General features: G+C 42.6%; 1 protein-coding gene across 5 annotated transcripts in view; it reads left to right on the forward strand.

Annotated features, from left to right (window-relative positions):
• LOC119457481 (serine/threonine-protein kinase MRCK alpha) overlaps positions 1 to 17363 on the forward strand; it is a 222498-nt gene extending 205135 nt beyond the window's left edge. Inside the window, exons 41-44 of one of the 5 annotated variants that reach the window (XM_049670119.1) lie at positions 2625 to 2688; positions 5088 to 5233; positions 7159 to 7222; positions 8125 to 12434. In XM_049670119.1, the coding sequence (XP_049526076.1) occupies positions 2625 to 2688; positions 5088 to 5233; positions 7159 to 7194 (246 nt within the window). In that variant the 3' untranslated portion in view covers positions 7195 to 7222; positions 8125 to 12434. Of the gene's footprint in view, positions 1 to 882; positions 1337 to 2624; positions 2689 to 5087; positions 5234 to 7158; positions 8032 to 8124; positions 12435 to 12459 lie in introns of those variants that run through there. The other 4 variants (XM_037719064.2, XM_049670117.1, XM_049670120.1 and 1 more) reach the window with 4 other exon arrangements.
• Positions 17364 to 19198: the final 1835 nt, after the last annotated feature.

The following is a 19198-nucleotide window of genomic DNA, read 5'->3' on the forward strand; positions in this document are numbered from 1 at the left end:
AAAAAAAAGCAAGCCGCAGTACCCCACCCATCTTTGTGCCGCGCAACCTGCATGGCATGCTTTCGTTACATGCCATCGCCGGCCTCGCGCAGCCCTCTCCAGTCTCATTTCTACCCTCTCGCTGATGTCGGAGGTGTGGAAAGAAGAGACAAAGGCGTGCCGTGCAGAGTGCGGGGCACATAGGCGGGTGTGGCAAAGCAGCTCACATTTTCTTTCTTTTCCAGGATTTCACGTTCCCTTTCCTTTCGGTGCAGACACCCAGTAGCCCGATTTAATTGTTATAGCCAATAATGAGGCCTGGAGAACTCATTCGGAGAAGTGACCTCGGGCCCACACTGCTCACTCCGCCACAGAAACGAGGGGATGCTCGTAGACAGGCGCCTTCGCGCTTGACTCAATCTAACGCATCTGGGTTCCTGGGATGAGCCAGCCATCGACAGGTTTGTCTGGAGAACGGCCTTGGCGGCTAGCGGGTCGGTTGAGCGGCCGTGAGAAAGCGTCGTAGAAGGGGCCCTTTTACAAGAGTTTCTTGCTTCTTGCGTCGTGGTCGGCGTGCGGGTGACATCTAGTAACCACGTATTCTCTGAAACATGTCTAGGCATGGTGTCGCCGCTGATTTTTCCCGTGGGCCATTTTTCAACTTCCCGAAGCGATTTGTCACAGGCAATTGAGAGGTACTCCAAGTTCGCTGCCTCCGCTGGTTGCCGAACGTAACAGCATGCACATCATGTATGTGTTTACACCTCACTTAACACTTGCAAAACTAACAAACACTTTACAGACAACGCATTTCTGAACCAAACAAAATTACTGTTTTTCGTACTAAATTCATTATTATTCGACATGCACCAACTAGCCTAACAGCAAATACTATTTTGACAGGTGGCAAATGATGGCAACTTTGACAATGAAAAGGCGCCTGCTCTTCATCATCGGTGTCTACTGCAGACGACCCGCACAGCACCAACAATGACTATGCATGGAGCAGTGATTGAGCCGCGTGATGCACAGTCCACACGTTCGTCTGTCACGCAAATTGCCCTTAATAAGCTGACAATAACCAACAAAACCACCTGCTGTAAAGATGGGAAAACCCTTCTGTATTTTGAAGGAAAACTGGAAAGCCAGACTTCCTATGCAATAAAAGATTGCCAAAAAACACAGGTCCACTATAAACTGAAAACATCATTGGTATTCAGTACAACATAACTTCACTACTTCTTCAGCTTTATAAAAAGTGTTTGATTCTATTCAACAGACATTCTATTGATTAAGAAGTATTTTCAAAACCCTCATATAGAACTGAGCCGTAATCAATGCTGGCATACTAATATTGTGTTCCTTAAGGGGAGATGCTCCTCAGAAATATTTCTTTTTAAATAATGATGTTGGGCAAATGAAAATTCTACCACTTGTAGAGCTTGATCTCTTCATTCGAAATCTACGTTTAGTTTTAGGATATCTCGAAGCTTTCATGTCCTAAGTGCCATGCTTAAGTGAGAAGCAGTGCATGTTTGTGCAGCTGCTGGACATAGCAGTTAGCATGATAGAGCAGTGCAATATTATTTTTCCTATCCCTAACACTCCACTGAGTGCTAATAAGCAAGATAATGTTATTCCCTTTACAGGCAACATTTTTAGAGAATTTCGTATCTGGTGCTTCATATTCAGTGGCTGGTGCCCGAGTACATTAAAAATTTTCAGCCTTAAAAAAATAAAGTGATTGCATTAAATCCTAGATAAGTGCATTCTACATATCCTAAAAATTACGCCCATCAAATGTGGTCTTGATTGGAACACAATAAGTACATAAAATGTTGTGCACAAACGCCTTGTTTTGCCCAAAATATGAAGTTGAGAAAAATGCGATTGAAAGTTATAAAAGCTGTTTACTTCTGTTAATTATTATTATTACTTCCCGGGGAGATTGTAATGCGGCAAAGCTAACCTTGGAGAGAAAAAGCTTAGGCCTACCACCTTGCACGAGCCCAATGGCGTGCAATGTCGCGGTTTGACGCATCGCGCGCTTGAAAATGTGTCATATCTGTGCCTTTTCTTGCCACCTCGAGTGCTTTAACCGAGTTTATTATACTTTTCCCGGTCATTTCTAGCTCTGATTTCATCATATGTGAAATAGGAGAGATCAGTGTTGCTGAAACAACTAAAAACACAAAACCTGTTTCTTTAATGAAAATCGCCGTTTTTTGACCCGCCTCTCCCCTTAAGAGTAGGTCATACTGTATATCCTGATTCCTAGGTACCTAAGTTACTCATAGCTTGCAACATTCTTGTTATGCAATGCTTGTAGACTCCTGAGCATGTGCATCACTGTATTTTCTTGCACAAAATTTGTAAACATTAAATTGTGATTAATTTTCTGACATTTGATTTGCAATTCAATATCCGGATTTCTTCTTCATTCAATATGAAATTACTGTTCGGCGGTCACATGCCCCTAGGTATTTCTGTAAGGAAAAATTGTGTTTGCCTGGATAGTATGAGAGCACTTATGATTAAGCATGTTGAAAAGGCACCGTGTGGTTTGCTGTCTTTTTGTTTTAATGTTTCTTAAGTGAAATAGGTGAGGATTATCAATACTATGTCTTATTTTACCTCACCTGCAGACAGTGCAAGGAGTTGCAGCCATGGAAGAGAAAAGAGCATGGGTCAAGTCTGTGAAGCCACCAGGTTATTACATCTATTTTTATCTTTGTATGCATATTGCAGCAGACGTGCCCGGCAAGAGGTTTGAAACTGTTTAATGTTAGACTTTGCACCCTACTGCTTTGTTCCCAAGCCAACCATCTCTTCAATGTCTTCTTTCTCTTTCCTTTCACTTGATATTTTCTCTGAGTTTATTCTGCTCCTACAGTATATAGTGGGCGACTCGTAAATATGGAAACAGACTTATTAGAAGTCTCCTGTGGCAGATTGTGGAATTCTGTCACATAATCTGGGTTTCTTGAAGAGGTTGACATTTCTGGCCTGACAAATTGCAGTGTAATGCTAGTTAATTAAGAAAGTTTCACAAAATAACCTTGTAATTAGTCATATTGTCACACATATCCCAATTGGGCAGAATTGAAGCCTGGCACTAGCAAGGTCACATCCACTTAGTGGAATTCCTGGGCTAAGCTGCAGTTTAAAGAAATGCACCCTAACCCTTTCAGTGCCGGGGTTTTTTGAAGGTGATGCACCTCCACTGGAGGATATTTTTCTTCTCAGATATTGTAAAATGAACACAACAGTTTGATTATGCAGAAGGGAATAAAATGACATGGATAATGGCAAATGATCTTTTGGTATGGTCCTCACATGCCTATATGACAAAATGAATACAATCCCATAGCAGAAATAAATAAAAGCTGCCGCAGCCTCAAAAGTTCCATTGTTCTAAGCACTTTTTCACGGTGTCAGGGTCAAAATCTGATGTGATTGAAGTTGCCTCTTGACATGTTGTCATCTCCTGAGTCCGAGCTTGGCTCCTGTTTGGATTTGGAAGATCCGCCGCTCCAATCAACATTTGAAGGTGCCAGGCGAGCAGCCATCTCAAAGTGATCACATGGCCACGCTGAAGGAAGGAGTGCTTTTGTTAATTCGAACCCGACCAGACAAAGCAAAGAGGACAAAAAATGAACAGATAGCAACAGATGAAAGAGATACAATAGAGGGCAAAGCTATGCTAGAGAAAGCACACTGACGAAAGGAGCTCCCTCATCGCTGCAAAGGAGGCGCGCACCACAGTGAAGATAGTGGCAGACGAAAAAAAAAGAAGAAAAAAACCTTCTATAAATGTATGACAGATGGCAGAAATGCACAAGAGTGGTGGCCTTGCACTACTCAGCAATATTTGTATGCGGAATTGCCATTGTAGCGGTGTACAAAGTTCAGGAGCCACCCCTTGCATCTGTGGAAGCACGTACTTTGTGCGACTCAACCATGACCACGCAGGGTCCACAGCTGCTAACAAAAACACAGACTGAGCAAAACCTGAGATAGGAGAAAATGTGCTACTAGAAATATACAACAGATGGTAGAGCTACCTCAGAGCTCGCCAACTTCTTGTTAACGCGCACATCTGAGTGGAGAAAGTGGAAAACGTACAAGTATGGTCAGTGACATGGCGGAACAGAAACACTGAAATGTACCAAATTGTCAGTGATACTGAAATGGTTAAAGTCGGTAGCAAAACGCATTCCATGTTCCAGTGAACATTTATCAATAGTATACTTATGCATTAACTGAACAATCACTGCATATTACTGCAGATTTTGAGTCCGTATTTATCCAAATTTGTGCACAGGTTTTTTGTTAAACTCAGACTTGGGCTGTAACAAGTGCTACAACATTAACAAACAAAGTGTTTCCTTTAAGGGAGTACTGAAATATCTGTCAAGTTGTACAAGCTCTGCTTCTCACACATAACATTGTGACACTGGGCAAGTATGAAGGCTAGGGAGCACTTATACAAGTATACTTAATTGGTGCTAAAGTTGGTCTTGAAATCGTCTTCATCATTATTGTAATGTTATGACATTCAGAATGGTGATGAAAGGGGCTTGTTTGTGGCTGTTTGTATGTTCTTCTTGTGCTATGGACGAAAAGACAGGAAAATGCGGACCATGTCTTCCTGTCTCCGTCTTTTCATACATAGTGCGAGAAGAAGTATGAACGCCATGATACACATTATGTGCTCACGTCATGTAGTATATAAGGCTGTGTGTGCTGATGTTGCTCGGAAAGAAATGAAGTGTTGCACGTGTTACTTCTAGCTGTGCTCATGTGTGGTAGCTGCAGCAATTACAGGAACTGTATGATGGCACTGCATGAAGGCATAATGACCCATCCGCTTCTCGGGTACCACAACCAATACTGCCTTATAGAAACAAGTGTCATACTGAATTATCTAGGGTGCTCTGATGTTTGTCAGTATTTTTTTTTACAAGGTTCAGAGGGCTCAAACTTTTAAAGTAATGCAAGAATATGACATGTAAAATATTTCATGTCCATACTTCTTTAACACTAGACCCTACTGCAGTAACCCTACTGCAGATTGCTTCTTATTCTCCGCCTATCTGTTTGTGCAGTAGGTGTTCCATTGCAACCCAAGAGGCCAGCGCCATTGGCGCCTGGCACCGTACCTAGGACAGCAAAATCTTCACTGACTGCGTCACCCGACGGATCACTGTCATCACAAGAACATGGCTCGATGCTTCAAGGCTCAACACATGATGTGAGTGGCTCTACATGGCTCCTGTGTTGATAGACATTTTAGTTACAGAATGTATACATTTAATTCAAAGAAAACGAAGGTCTATGCAGCTTTTGTATATGAAATACTCACGTAATGAATGCACTTTTGTTCCCGAAAAACTGAAGCAAGGTTGGGGAGTTCGTTTGTTACGCGGGGTAAATTTTATTGGAACTTTTTTAAAGCAGCAAAAATTGAAAAGTAAGACGGTAATTATTTGAAAATGCATTAGATAACTTACTTTTGTAGTTAAATACACGTATACATGTTCTACTTGCAAACCGTAACAGCATTTTTATTGCACTTCACTTTACATCGGAACTCGTTGGCCGCTTCATCTACATCATGATTTGACAACAGCTCGTTCTCTCAGCTGCTTCCGGCCATTTGTCGTTATCGCAAGCATCACGTTGAAGCACTGCTTTTAGGCACCTGTTGTTTTGACGAGCATGTGCGCATGTGTGCGTCTCTTTCCTCAACCATCCTACTCATCGGCATGTCATAGTTTATCGATGTCTGATCAGCGTTTCTGTTGTGTTTTTGCAAATAAGCTCTCTGTCCTGCAGGATGCGTATATCTCGACTTAGGGCCCATCACACACAGCGAAACCAAAGACAGGCCGAAAAGCGAGCAACATACACACTAATTCAGCACTACGCCCAACTACGCACTACGCCCAAGCGCCAGTCGCCCCATGTGCCGGGCCCAGTTATGCATCGTGCGCGTGCGCTCTCCTATCAGTACTTGTTAGTAAAATTGCTGTTGCAGAGAGCAATTGCGTATTTTTTGCTCTCTCGAGTCTGCGAGGTGCCTTTGCACCGGCACTGGTGGCAAAAACGTGGTAAGAGCAGGCTGAGCATTATAGCAAGCGCTCTTTTCAGGTCCCGAGCAACCGTGATAACGCGCAACCTATTTTTACTGCATGCTTGCTGCCAGTGTGATCTCATCTTGGCTTTGCTGTCAGCTTTTCCGTCACCAAACCAACTGCTTCTGCCGGTATGCTGCCACGGCATGTTTGCCGCTAACGTGGATGTGCAGCCTACCCAAGTTAGCTGCAGAAATTAATTTACGTGATCTTGGCGTTTCTCACATGGCATTATTATAAGGGTGTGCAAACATTTGAAGCTTTTGAATAACGAATTGAATAGGACACATTTTATAGTAATTGTGATAACGGCTGTTCATTATTCGAAAACTGTTCCAAATTTCATTCGATTCCATTCACTTCTGGCAATATTCGAGTCGTATTTGATTTGGTCTCAAAAATCACAATTCGCACGCCCCTACATTATTAATGTCCAACACAGCAACGGACATCGAGATTAAGTGTACTTGCTCTAAACACATGTGTGAAACTAAAAAGATTCCAGTATCTCCAAAAAATTACAGCCCGGCCATTCAGTCGTGAGGGACTGCACAGGAGCAAAGTCGGGGGTGTGATTATTATGCGGGGAAAACAGAAATCAAAATCTTCAAGAGCGATGTTGAAGTGCGCTTATTCTGCAAGTGCGTTCATTACAGGAGTATATACGGTACTCTATTCTGACTGCTGTGGGATATTTTTGGGCTGGCGGTGATGTGTCTCCTCTCAGTTTGTTTAACAACTGCTAGCTGCTTGTTAGCTTTTTTTATGTGCTGTACCTCAGTAGCCTCATCTGGGCACCTGTGCACACTAAAGCCATGCCCTAATTTCTGCTCAGTTCCTGCCTTTCTTTAGGTTCATCGCAAACTTGAAACCCCCATGTACTGGTTCTGCTATTTACACACAAAATGGTTATACCAAAATTGCATGGCGGGTTTTGTTTGTATGTGACAAGTGGCACGATAAAGCTTGTCTGTATCATACCTGTCAATGTTGTATGCAACCATCTCTGAGCTTGCATCTCTTGTTTTCTGACATGGCAAAGTGGCCCAAGAACACCATGTGGCGTTTGAATGATTGAGAAATTCAAAAGCTACTTTGACTTTGAGGTGTGTTTGAGATCATTAATTACTAATTAGCATAATTATGAAAATTTTGTTCGAATATTGAGATTAAGAAAATTTGTTAAATGTTCAGCAACTTATTACGAACACCATTTGAATCTAAACCAAGCTGATATGTTACTTAGACAGAAAGTTAATTTGATGCGCCTTGGAGCACTCTCAAAAAGTTCACCTGATTTATATAATGAGGTTGCTTCTCACAGGAAAATGCATTTGTTACATCATATATTCGCTATAAGCACATGTTTGGTACATGCCAAAATGGGCAAGATACTTTTTAGATGCACTTTGTTATATCCAATAATTCATTAAGGTGTGCGAATATTAGAGATTTTGAATATCGTTCAGATAATCTGTTCTATTCGATTCGTATTTGATTTAAGAATTCGCTATTCGAAGTTGACGAATATTTGTTTCTTTCGAATGTATAATGGATAAACACTTTTATTGAAGTCTTGAGAGAGCCAGAACGATGAATGTAAATGCTGTTCGAAATGATGCAGGATAGTTGCAGTATTGCACCAGGGCGTTAGTTTCTGAGCAAATGCACCGGGCAGAGAACTTCTCAATAATTTACAGTCATTCAATAAGAATGGCTCTCTTTTAGGCAGCCTATATACAAATTTTACTGATTTATTGTTTGTCAAGTCTTGCCACGTTTGCATCCCTTTAAATTATGTGCTTTTCCGAGTGTGAAAGAAGCCTGCGAATACACGCAAAGTGCCTCGAGCGGCCAGTTGCGCGGCAATTTTGCGTGTATTCGTGGGCTTTTTTCACGCTCGGAAAAACACCTTTAAGTAACACCTATTGAGGAACAGAAAGCTGTATCAGGAGTTTTCAACTTTACTGATTGTAATTCTCAACTTTCTGTTGTACGTTTTTTTAAGGGCTGGTATGTATAATGAATCATTTCTTTTTGCGGCATCTTTTCTCTCAACACTTCTTTCTTGAAGCAGAAGATAGGGCTCATTTTTTTTAGTTTATAAGGAATCTTATTTTTTAATTTTAGCTGGCTTCCTAACAAAAAATTTTGCCCTTTTAGCCTCACTTTAGTGCTTGATTTACAGCACAAACGAAGTAAGAGAACAGAACTGAATGAAACTTGTGCTTTCTAGTTAAGTTTTGTAACACAGTGGTGTACATTTCATAACTTCAAAAACGACTTGTTCTCCTGAATAAATTTTTTTTACTAAGCTTATTGTGCCCATCATTTAGAGAATGCTCCGTCTTAGTGCTATTGCAGGTAACCTTATTTGGACCATCACAGTACTAAATTGTCTGGTAAACGTAAGCGAGAATGTAGATCTTTTTTACTTTACCTTTGTGTATCTACATTGTTATGCAATGCTTACATAAAAACAATTTAGCACAAGACTAGGCTTGTAAATCAGAACAAGCGGTCTGTCTACATTAGTGCTTTTCTGTTTCATGTGTCAACAATAATGAACTCTAGTATAATTGGACCTCAATATAATATAATATTAATATATAATACTAATAATACGGTATAATAGTAAATTATCACATATAATGAAGTAAAACTAAAATTTGGTTGGCCATTTTTTATTTCTGTGCGAGTATATCATCATTAAAGGCACCCTGAAACTTGATGATATTGTACAAATGTACCGAGTCGTTGTGGTAGGTCCATCTGATCATTAAGTGACACATTTAAGCGCTCCGCATAAGGTGTGTAATCTATTATAAGGTTTTAAAAATGTGCATCGCTACCCATCGCAGCAGCGCCGCTTCCCTGAGTTTTCAGCCGTACCATGCCAATTGATGCATTTGGCCCAACAAACATCAGTTGGGCGAGCTATCCGATTGGCTATCCAGGTGGCATCATCAACAATTTTTCCAACTTTATGGTGAACAAATGTTCGTAATAGTTAGAATGTTGGTTAATTTGTTTCTATAAAAACAGTAACAGAAAGAGAACACACAACTATTTGTTAGTACACTCAAGCACTTCCGGCACTCAGCAAGTGTCGTCTGCTTGTGTTACAACGTTCTCCACATTGACGCAAGCTGCACAGTCAGTGTTGGTCTCGAGCTTTCTTTTCGCGAGCACCATGGATCGCCCTTGTTACGTTGTGGGCTGCAAACGTAGCGATTGGCGATATGTCAAGCTGCAACATCGTGTCCCTCTGCAAGGCAACATGCGTACGGAGTGGCTGCAGCGCATCTGACTGTCTGTATCTGATCGATGCCAGGATCTACGCAATTGAGGTTGTCGCTTAATGCCGGAGGATTACTACAGCGAAGGATTACTACCACAGAGAGCTTTAGCATGTCTGGTATTTGGGCAAATGCAAGTGCAAGCATACTGGGCGTTTTACTGGACGCGCGGAGGCGCAAGCAATAACGGCCTGCACGGTGCAGCCACCTGGTGGCACTTAGCTCAACAAGACAAACAGAGCTAATATACCGTATTTACTCGAATCTAGGCTGACTCCGATTCTAAGCTGACCCCCCAAAAGTTCGAAGTCAGAAAAAAAAAAAAAAAAAACTTACCTCGAATGTAGGCCGAACGAAAAAGCGAGGACAGCATTCGCAAAATGAAACAGCATTTATTAAATTTGAACACGCCGAGCTCATTCTATGTCACCATCGCTGCTAGCCTCGTCGCTATCTTGCATACTGCTGACATCTTCAAACAGTGCGCCATATTTAGTACCATCCAGCGCATTAGAGATGCTGCATTTTCGGAAGGAGCGCACGTTGCGGCGCACGCAAAAACCATCTCCCGTGGCCCCCTCCAACGACAGACCGATGCCGAAGTTCCGCCCGGCTTGAACGTTTGACGATGCCTCTACGGCTAGCACAACTACCGTATTTACTCGATTCTCACGCTTCCTCGATTGTAACTTGCACCCGTTTTCCGTGAGGAAAAAAAAGTCCTTTACCAGTACCGCGCACCTCATGCTTTCAAACAGAAATACAACTTTCTGTCATTTGGAAAAATAGATTTCCTCCCGATGCACTGAAGTTGCGATGAATAAAAAAAAGTCGCAGTTTCACCCGAAAGGCGATGCATCGAATGCGATAGCAAATTAGTAGACCGCTATTAACAAGTACGGTGTCACGCGCGCACCAGCAAACATGAACACATCTCGCTCGTTGACCGCGGAAATGAACTGTCAGAACGCTGGAGACGAAGTGCGCCTTCGTGCTAGCATGCCTCTCGCTTCAACGCGGCGAAAACACGGCGCACGGCGGACTTAACCCGTCGCAGATTGCTTTCAAGATGGGACCAAGGCGATCGTATCGCCGGAGTGGATCGTCGCAGATTACGTCCTGCTTCGGTCCACTGAAACTGTTCCGCATTGCTTTGCTGGCGAAAATCCTCTCCTGTTTGCGCCAGTCCCGCTCGCAAGTTTCGGTCGGATTCTCCGAACGCCCGTGATGCCGCCCGATTTCTGTCCGTCTCCGCACAGACGTTCACTTTCCTTTTAAATGTGGCATCACTTCATGCTGATAGAGCAGACGCTGAGAATGTGAAGACAGACAGTAGACTATTGCCTAAGCACGTGTACTGCAGCACACGGAGGAAGCTTCCGCATGCTACGGTAGCTAGGCTCGATGCGCGTGCAAGGCGGCCATTTTGAAATGCCGACGCAGATTTAGGGTCGTGTTGAAAGTGCGCGTTAAATTCGAGTAAATACAGTATTCGTTTAGAAAGCGGCACTATAGTGGCATCGCCCATTTGGTGCCATTACGATAACGCCACACCGCGCGCCGATGCTGCACCATATCGATACTACCGATACGACGCAGGTCAAAATGGCGACGTCGCTCGTGTACTTCAGTTGGCTACTGGGGCGGCTAGTAGCGGCTGAGATACTGACTTTTCTAGATGGCGCTAACTATGCACCATATTTATCAGTTTCAGTTAAAAACTGGCACGTTTTTTTAAATCCTCAAATCTAAGCCGACCCTAGAGTTTCGTATGTGATTATTTGAAAAAAAACTATCGGCCTAGATTCGAATAAATACGGTAGCAGTAACCAAGTGCATTCTACTTTGCTGCTGGTCTAAATATTTGGCAGGAGTGTAATCGTGAAGATGTTGTCTTTTTAAACGTTAAAAGTGTTTTACACTTGTTTACAGCGCTAGTAGCTCTGTGTTTGGCTGGTTAAGCTCTGTGCTACCAGGTGGCTCTCAGGCCGCTCATATTTACGCTAATGCCCCTTCATCACAGCGGCAGTTGTATGGAGGGGATTAAGTTTATGTCTCCGCCCATTTGTCAAAATGCCCAGCTCGTGCGACTGCGCTTACCGGAATACTGGACACACTCGGCGCTCCGACAAAACACTCGTAACGTACACTGCTTGGATAGCTCTCGCTTGGGATTGATGCCCCGGCGGCTCGCGGAGAGGTTGGAGAGGCTTCGCGCACGGTGGCTCCAAGACAGCCGGAAGTAGACGCCACAACATCACATCGTGACGCAGAGCCAGTGAGGGCGAAGCTTAGGCCCAATAACTCGGCGAATGAGTTGAGGAAAAGAAAAGCATGGAGAGTAACTTGTAACCGTCAGTAGCTCTCTTAATATGAGACGCTTCACTTAAATTGTGCCGCTAATGTTTTACTGTAGCTGTACCCTACGCGTCTACAAAATTTCTCCAAACCGTTTCAGGGACCCTATAACAACAATGCAAAGCACATTCGCAGTTTAGTGTCGTTCATATGAGGCCAGATATTGCCATGGCATGTCGTCGACAGGCAATCGAAATGAACAGGAGACCCTTTGTTGCCTTGTCAGAGGCACTACACTATTTAGCATAGACCCTATTGCAATATTTTTCCCCTGTCGATATCAGCATGGAAACTTATAATGGAGATATATTTTCTTGTCAGAAGTGGCTTTAATAAAATGAGGTCCAACGGTCTAGCTGTCCAACAAAGCGAGCAGTTTAACTTTTGTCTAGCTTCATGTTGTGTTGCAGCAGAACTGATAGTTGGGTGAGTTGGTACGAATTCATAGTGAAATATGTTGATTGTGCCGATTCGTGTCAATTGTGCGCACTAAATATTTCACTATGAATCATGTTGTGCTGTTTCGTGCTGCAAGAATAATAAACTCAAGTGTTCAGCAGAACTTGTGCTTCAGGTTTTCGGAACTTTGTAGAACCCCTGCACTTATGTTGTTTCTCACAGCATGTGCTTTGTACCCCCCCCTCTCCTCCCCCTTTCCTGTCTCCCCATGTGCTTGCTTGTGACAGGACTCGAGAGCACAGCAAGCCAGCCCACGCCACTCGATTGCCTCCAACAACAGCTCCAACTTGAGCACCCCGCCGAGTCCCGTTGACTTGGGCCTCGGACTGGAAGACACGCGTGAACAGTTCTCCTCCAGCTACGAGTCTCAGAGCTAAGGTCACGCTGGGGTCAGAGGTCATCATTCAACCAACCATTTCACGACCTGCTGCATCCTTGGTTGTTTCTGGTTCCAGCATCACAGCTGCTCACAAGCATTCTTTTTTCTCTGTGTGTCTGGTACGCGCGTGTGTAAAAAAGAAAAAAAAAACATATGAAGAGCACTGTTTAGCTGCTTTATTTTAAATTTGTTTGTTTTTGCTCAGGTGAAAACACTCTACAGGTGGCCACTGAGGTCTGTCTTTGCGCTGATGTAGTATCAATGACACATGTTGAAACACCGGTGTCTGCATTTTTTTAGCAGTCATTCCTGTTTCCAATAATGTGGTTTTTGTGCAGTGACTAGATTGGTTGACTGGACTTGCATACAAACTTTCGACTTGTGGTGCTTATAGTATTGTCTACCAAGCTTTGCAAAGTGCATGGCGAAGTGCAGCTGATCGTGCCAGCTATACACGATGACCTGGAAGCTGATCGATGGGCTGGTGCATAGCTCACGCCCAGGTGCAATGGATGGGAAGTTCAGCATCCCCGCAGTGACACCAAACGCTCATGTCACAAGTATTCACTTTCAGGAAAAATTTGCAGAACTGTTGTGTGGCCTAAGATGAAGCCAATACATAACGTTGGCAAAGCTGCACGCAGGCATGAGTAGCTCGTCCTTGTCCGGCAACACGCTTCAAGCGTCTTGCCTGATCTAAGCATGTGATCGCTTCTTGAAGACCTCGTTCTTTTCAGAGTTCAAATGTTTTACTAGCGCCGACATTGAAAATGCTCAGGCTATGGGGGAAACCCTACTATGTCTTTCAGGATTGTGTTTTGCACTATCGTGCCACGTGTAGGCTCCTCAATTGGAATTGAAACTTGAATGTATTACAGCACATTGACTTGCGCGCATCAGGCAGTGGTTTCTGTATAAATGAACTTGGTACCCACAATTATACGTTAACATTGTGTGCATGGTGCTGTCTTTTTAAGTTCCTCTGTTGGCGGCATCAGTGTATAGAAATTTTAGTAGCATTTACTACTAGCCCTCAAAACACATGATGGCATTTCTTATTCTTCTTAAATGTGTACGTAGATAATATAGATATATATTTAAAAAGAGACAGAACTCATTCTCATCAAGATTGGTGAAAGGGAATGAGCATCGATCTGATGTTTAAGTAGCTTGCTGAGTCATTCGCAGCGACTTGGATGGCCCAAGCATTGCTAGCTGCTTTTTAGTTGACATTGAAAAACCTTGGCACTAAATGTAGAGGGTAGTGTAGATATTTTATCTAATAGCATGAGCGGTATGTATATTATTGAAAGCAAAAATAAACTGTAACCCGTGGTACATGAGTGGCTGGGAATGCAGAGCGAATAACTTCTTGCCAGTTAACATTGCCTCTCACGGTGCTGTTTTGCAGATCCGGTGTTCCGTGTGCGACTGCACATAAGCGTACTTTGAGACGGGTATTAAGTTGCTGCAGTGGCAACACATTTTTATGGGTGTTTTTTTCGTGCCCCCCTTCTAAGGTATACTGGTACAGTGCTTCTGAGGATTTCACTGTAAAACAGGTGTAATGCGTGACACGTTCGCATGTGCCAACAGAAACCAACATTGCTGTTGCATTGACAGCCTCATATTAGCTTATATCTGAATTTTGCTGAAATGATGACATGTCGTATGTAAGAGGGTTGACATGCAGTGCAACAACTTGCTGTGGTAATTGCTAGAATCGTCTGCCTGACTGCACTTCTAAGAGGTCAGTGAGCTTCATGTAATCAAATTAAGGTTAGTTGGCTAAAGCCAAGTTTAAAGTTTGCCGACTTTATAATGCTAATCTTAGAAGTGCTTTGCACATTCGGTGAAGTGTTTATTTCTGTCAAAAAGTACGACTTTTCAAGCAACACAAGCTGGAACATTGTTACGACTGCTTTTATTGTGACAAATAGTATATACTTCATTAAGAGAAGCAAGTTCTGTATCAATTCTTTTAAAGAGTTCAATGTCAAGGTAGGAAGATCACACTATGAAAAGTATTTTGGTCCAGTACTGTGCAATGCTTAAATTCAATGAAACGTGTACTTTAGGAGGCTGTTATGTATAATCTTTCCATACATGACTGTGCCGCTACCTGTCACTTGTAAATATTGCCTAGTGTTGCCGCCTCCTTCATCTTTCTTTTCTGAGTAATCTGAAATCAGGGACATGTTTGCTTTTTGTGTGTGCCTGCATGCTATAGTATTACTCTAGAGAACAATCAATTTGCCACTACAGAATCTTGTTGCCAGAATGCAAGTACAGTCGAACCTCGTTATAATGAAGTTGCATCTGACACGAAAATACCTTGTCTATATCCGATATTAGTTATGTGCTGATATCGGCCAGAAGCATTTTAAACTTACTTTGTTATATCCAATAATGTGTTATATCCGTGTTTGTTGTGTCAAGGTTCGACTGTAGTACTGTGTACAGACGAATTTTTCACACTTGTGTGTCTTACAAACGCTGCCCATTTTTCAAAATACTCTCGTTGTGGAGCACAAAACTGGCAATTGTTTGGCTTTGTGGTTGCTTCTCGTAAGCACTGAAGCTTAGTCATACTCTGCTGATGCCATTGCAGTTTATGCAAAACAGCAATTTGGAAACCACGAAAGTTATGGTGATTATGGCTCTGATTTCCAGAAATGTGCACCCTAAATTGCCGACTGTGCCGCAATGCAGGACTTTAGGAAAATGGACAAAAAATACTGCAATTTTGCAAGTTCATGGTTTTATAACTATAAACCAACATCATGTACAGACATTCGCAAAATTTTTCGCAACTCCGGAGACATGAGAATGAAGTGAAATTTCGTCCCATACGGGCTCACAGGCTGAGCAGCTGGTTGTCGAGAGGTACAGTTGGCATCAAAAGTTTGCAGGCCATGAGACCAGAGATAATGTTGAATTTCCTAGCAATTTGTCACAGTAGCAAATAAGACCATACAACACTATGTTGTTTACATAAACTGTATACAGGCTAGAAATTCGAATATAAGGCTGCATGCTCATCACGCTGCAGAAATATTCAGCTTTTCAGAAATTCTGCAGTCTGGAAACTTGTCGGAGACTGTGCACTTCGAGTGTCGCTCCTGCAAGTGATGATCACACCATTTAATTTCTTACTGCATATTTCAGCTGCAATGGAAGCTGCGTGTTTGTATTATTATTATTATTATTATTATTACTAGATCCTTTCTAGGTTTTTGTGTTCTAAAGACTTTTGTGAGTGGCTGTGGAGTCTTTGCAAAAAATTTTGAAGCCATTATGCAGGTAGCACGCCCAGTGGTCTAGAGTTCAGTAGAGTGAGGAGTTGTGCCTCTGCAGCTGTGACAGTTCTACCCTGTACATTGTCTTACAAAAGGACTGTTCGTTCACGCAAGCGTCTTGAACAAAGACAATGAGAGCACCAAGATATGATGTTGGCCACAGATATCCTTCAAAGAGATTACTCGGCGAGACTATTTATTCAGGTTGCTGTGTGCTGCTCGCATCTGCAGTGATGTTTTTCCCCCCAAGTTTTCACCATCAGACAGACTGACACAGCAAAGCTCCCCTTTCTGAGAGCTTATAGCCCGATTTTGACAGTGCACTTAGCCAATCCTCTGCAATTTCGCTGATACGAGCTCTGCTAGTGTATTTAAGCTCTTCTTGCCTGTGCACAATGTTTTGTGTGGGGACAATCGATGCTCTCTTACGATGGTATTTGCACAACAAAGATTCAAGTGAACCAGCACACGCACTCTCGCCAGTGCTAGACAGCACATGTTATGCACATGTATAGCTTTTTGCAACAAAGTTTGTTTTAATTTATTTCAAGACTGCAGCCCTGGAGGAGCCTAAAGAGCGAGCTGTGCTATGTTGCATGTCTGCCCCCCCCCTCCCGCTTCCCCTCGTAATGTGGGGAACAGCGTTGTTTATTGAGTATTCTATATAAACATAGGCTTTCATTTAAAGAGGAAACAGTGTGTGTACATTTAGTTGGTATGATGCCTTGTTAGACGAACTTGTGTTTGAAGCATTCTGTTTGGTTCTTTTTTTTTACAGAGTACAAATTAAGTGAGCTCTGTAGGTGCTGCAGGTGCTATACAAGAGGCGATGGGTTGCGATTTATGCGAGATTGCAATGGGAGCGAGAAGACCATTCAATGCGAGACTCTAATCCTGGCCGAGGTGTTAATTACACTACATGCTGCTTGCATATGTGTACACTGTGCAGTCTCGCTGACTTCGAATGGCATGACGCCGTGAGGACGCAAGCAACTGTTGTGGCTCACTCACAAGACAGAAATATTTCCTTGGGGGGCCACACTTTTTAACGATTCTTTTCTTTAGAGTCTGTTCCGTTTTTATCCTCAGTCATGCCGAGTTGCTGATCCCAGATAAAGAAAAAAAAAAGCCGGCATGTGATGGTCTGCACATGCTAATGACGATCTTTCTGGGTGTAGATGATAGCAAAAATGGCATGCCACTGTGTCTGTGCAAGCAACTGACGAAATGTGAGAGGAATCGATTTGTGATAGTCGTTAGAAAATGTGGCCCCTGTTTGCCTTTTATCTATCTCTGCGTGCATTTCCATGATATTTCTCTGCTACTGCTGTTGCATAAGGAACGCGTTGCTGCCTGCTCTGTCAGTAGAAGTTGCCAATTCACAAACATGCATGTACATAAATGTAAAACATATGATGAGAGTAGTAAAACCAAGCATGGTTCTCTTTTTAAATGTGTGTCTGTGTCGCACATTCTTCCGGAATGCTTCAATGATGTTTCCACAATTTGTTTACAAGCATAGTGTCAAGCACGCGTTCTACTGTACGAACTAACAAACTACACTTCTTTTTAGGGGCAAAGCACCTTAGGACCGAGCTTTGTCCCTCGTAGTTGTCCGTTGTCTGTAGCTCTGGTTTGCATGTATACTGTGTATACCAGAGCACGTACATGTGTACTGCACACATGTACAGTATATACAGGGTGTTTCAGCGAACACTTTCAAAATTTATTTAATGTTGGCTTAGGCAGATAGCCCAATTCTAGTTAATGAGCTGGTCTACTCGAAGAGGCGGACATTACTTGCACAAGAAATTGAAATGCATAATCGACTAATTAAAAAAATTCACTAATTAAGTTTTAAATTAATTACCTGATGGCCCATATTACAATTTACAAATTGTAGCCGTGGAGTTCGCAAGGCGGATCCACTTAGAATTAATTCTCAGGATGACACCAGTTTCGAGATATTAATTCCCGAACTTTGTGGAGAAATGCATTGGCGTTCCAGTTAATTTTGTGATTCAATGCATAAAGCGACATTTTGTTAAGAACCTAACTGGAACGCCAATGCATTTGTCCGCCAAGTTCGGGAATTAATATCTCGAAACTGGTGGCATCCCGAGAATTCGTTCCAAGTGGATCCGCCTGGCGAACTCCCCGGCTACAATTTGTAAATTGCAATATGGGCCATCAGATAATTAGTTAAAAACCTAATTAGTGAATTTCTGTTAATTATTCGATTATGCATTTCAATTTCTTGTGTAAGTAATGTCCGCCTCTTCGAGCAGACCAGCTCATGAACTAGAATTGTGCTATCTGCCACAGGCAAGCTTTAAGAATTTTTGAAAGTGTTCGCTGAAACACCCTGTATACAAGATAGTATATATATATATATATATATATATATATATATATATATATATATATATATGTGTGTGTGTACAGTACATGTACGCCAAGCTCCGGCTCCGCTTCCGGCGTTTTGCCCGAATGATCCCCTGGTGCTTTGCCCACTCATCATCATTCACTTCGTGGATATGCGGTGTTTTTGTATCAGTATCTCACGGTCGTGATTGCTCAGCACCTATGGCATTTTGCTGCTGAACTTGAGGTCATGGGTTCGATACCCTGATGCCACAGTCACATTCCAGCGGGAGTGGAAAGCAAAAATGCTGGCATGCGGGTGACTGTATAGTGTGTATGTAGCCCTGAAGAGGCATGTGATCAAGGCAAGCTTTAAAAAAAAAAAACGTTATCGCCCCAGCTTCCTCCAGTCCCTCCAAGCTGTTGTATCCGTGGGATCTTACGAATTTTAATGTTTGCAGTTGGCAGGTATGAGTACGTGAACTTTGTGAGCAGGCAGCTGACCAATAAACCCTGCTACCTGAAGGCGACAAACCTGCCTAATTCGAGACCTTTGCTATGAATTGGACGATAAAAAGGCAACTGAGGAGCCCAATTTTTGTTAATAAGAACCACATGAAGCCAAGGGAAACATAGAGGAAATTATTTGTAGCATTAATTGAATTGTATAAATGATAAATTTAAGGGAAATGAAAGTGGACAAAAAAAAAGAACTTGCCACTGGTGGGAGCCTAACCCAAACCTATGCACTACGGTTGCGATACGCATGCAATATTCAGCATGATATTGACTGGTGTTCTGTTTGATGGTGTGGCTTATTCTCTGTACAGACCAGAGTGGCATTAGAAAAAAAAAAAAGGTACATTATGTAGTGCGGATTAATTTTGTTATGCCGCCGCAGTGTGTGGATACAGATTTTGTGCA

The sequence above is a fragment of the Dermacentor silvarum genome, chromosome 7, assembly GCF_013339745.2.
Source record: "Dermacentor silvarum isolate Dsil-2018 chromosome 7, BIME_Dsil_1.4, whole genome shotgun sequence".
Taxonomy (NCBI): Eukaryota; Metazoa; Arthropoda; class Arachnida; order Ixodida; family Ixodidae; genus Dermacentor; species Dermacentor silvarum.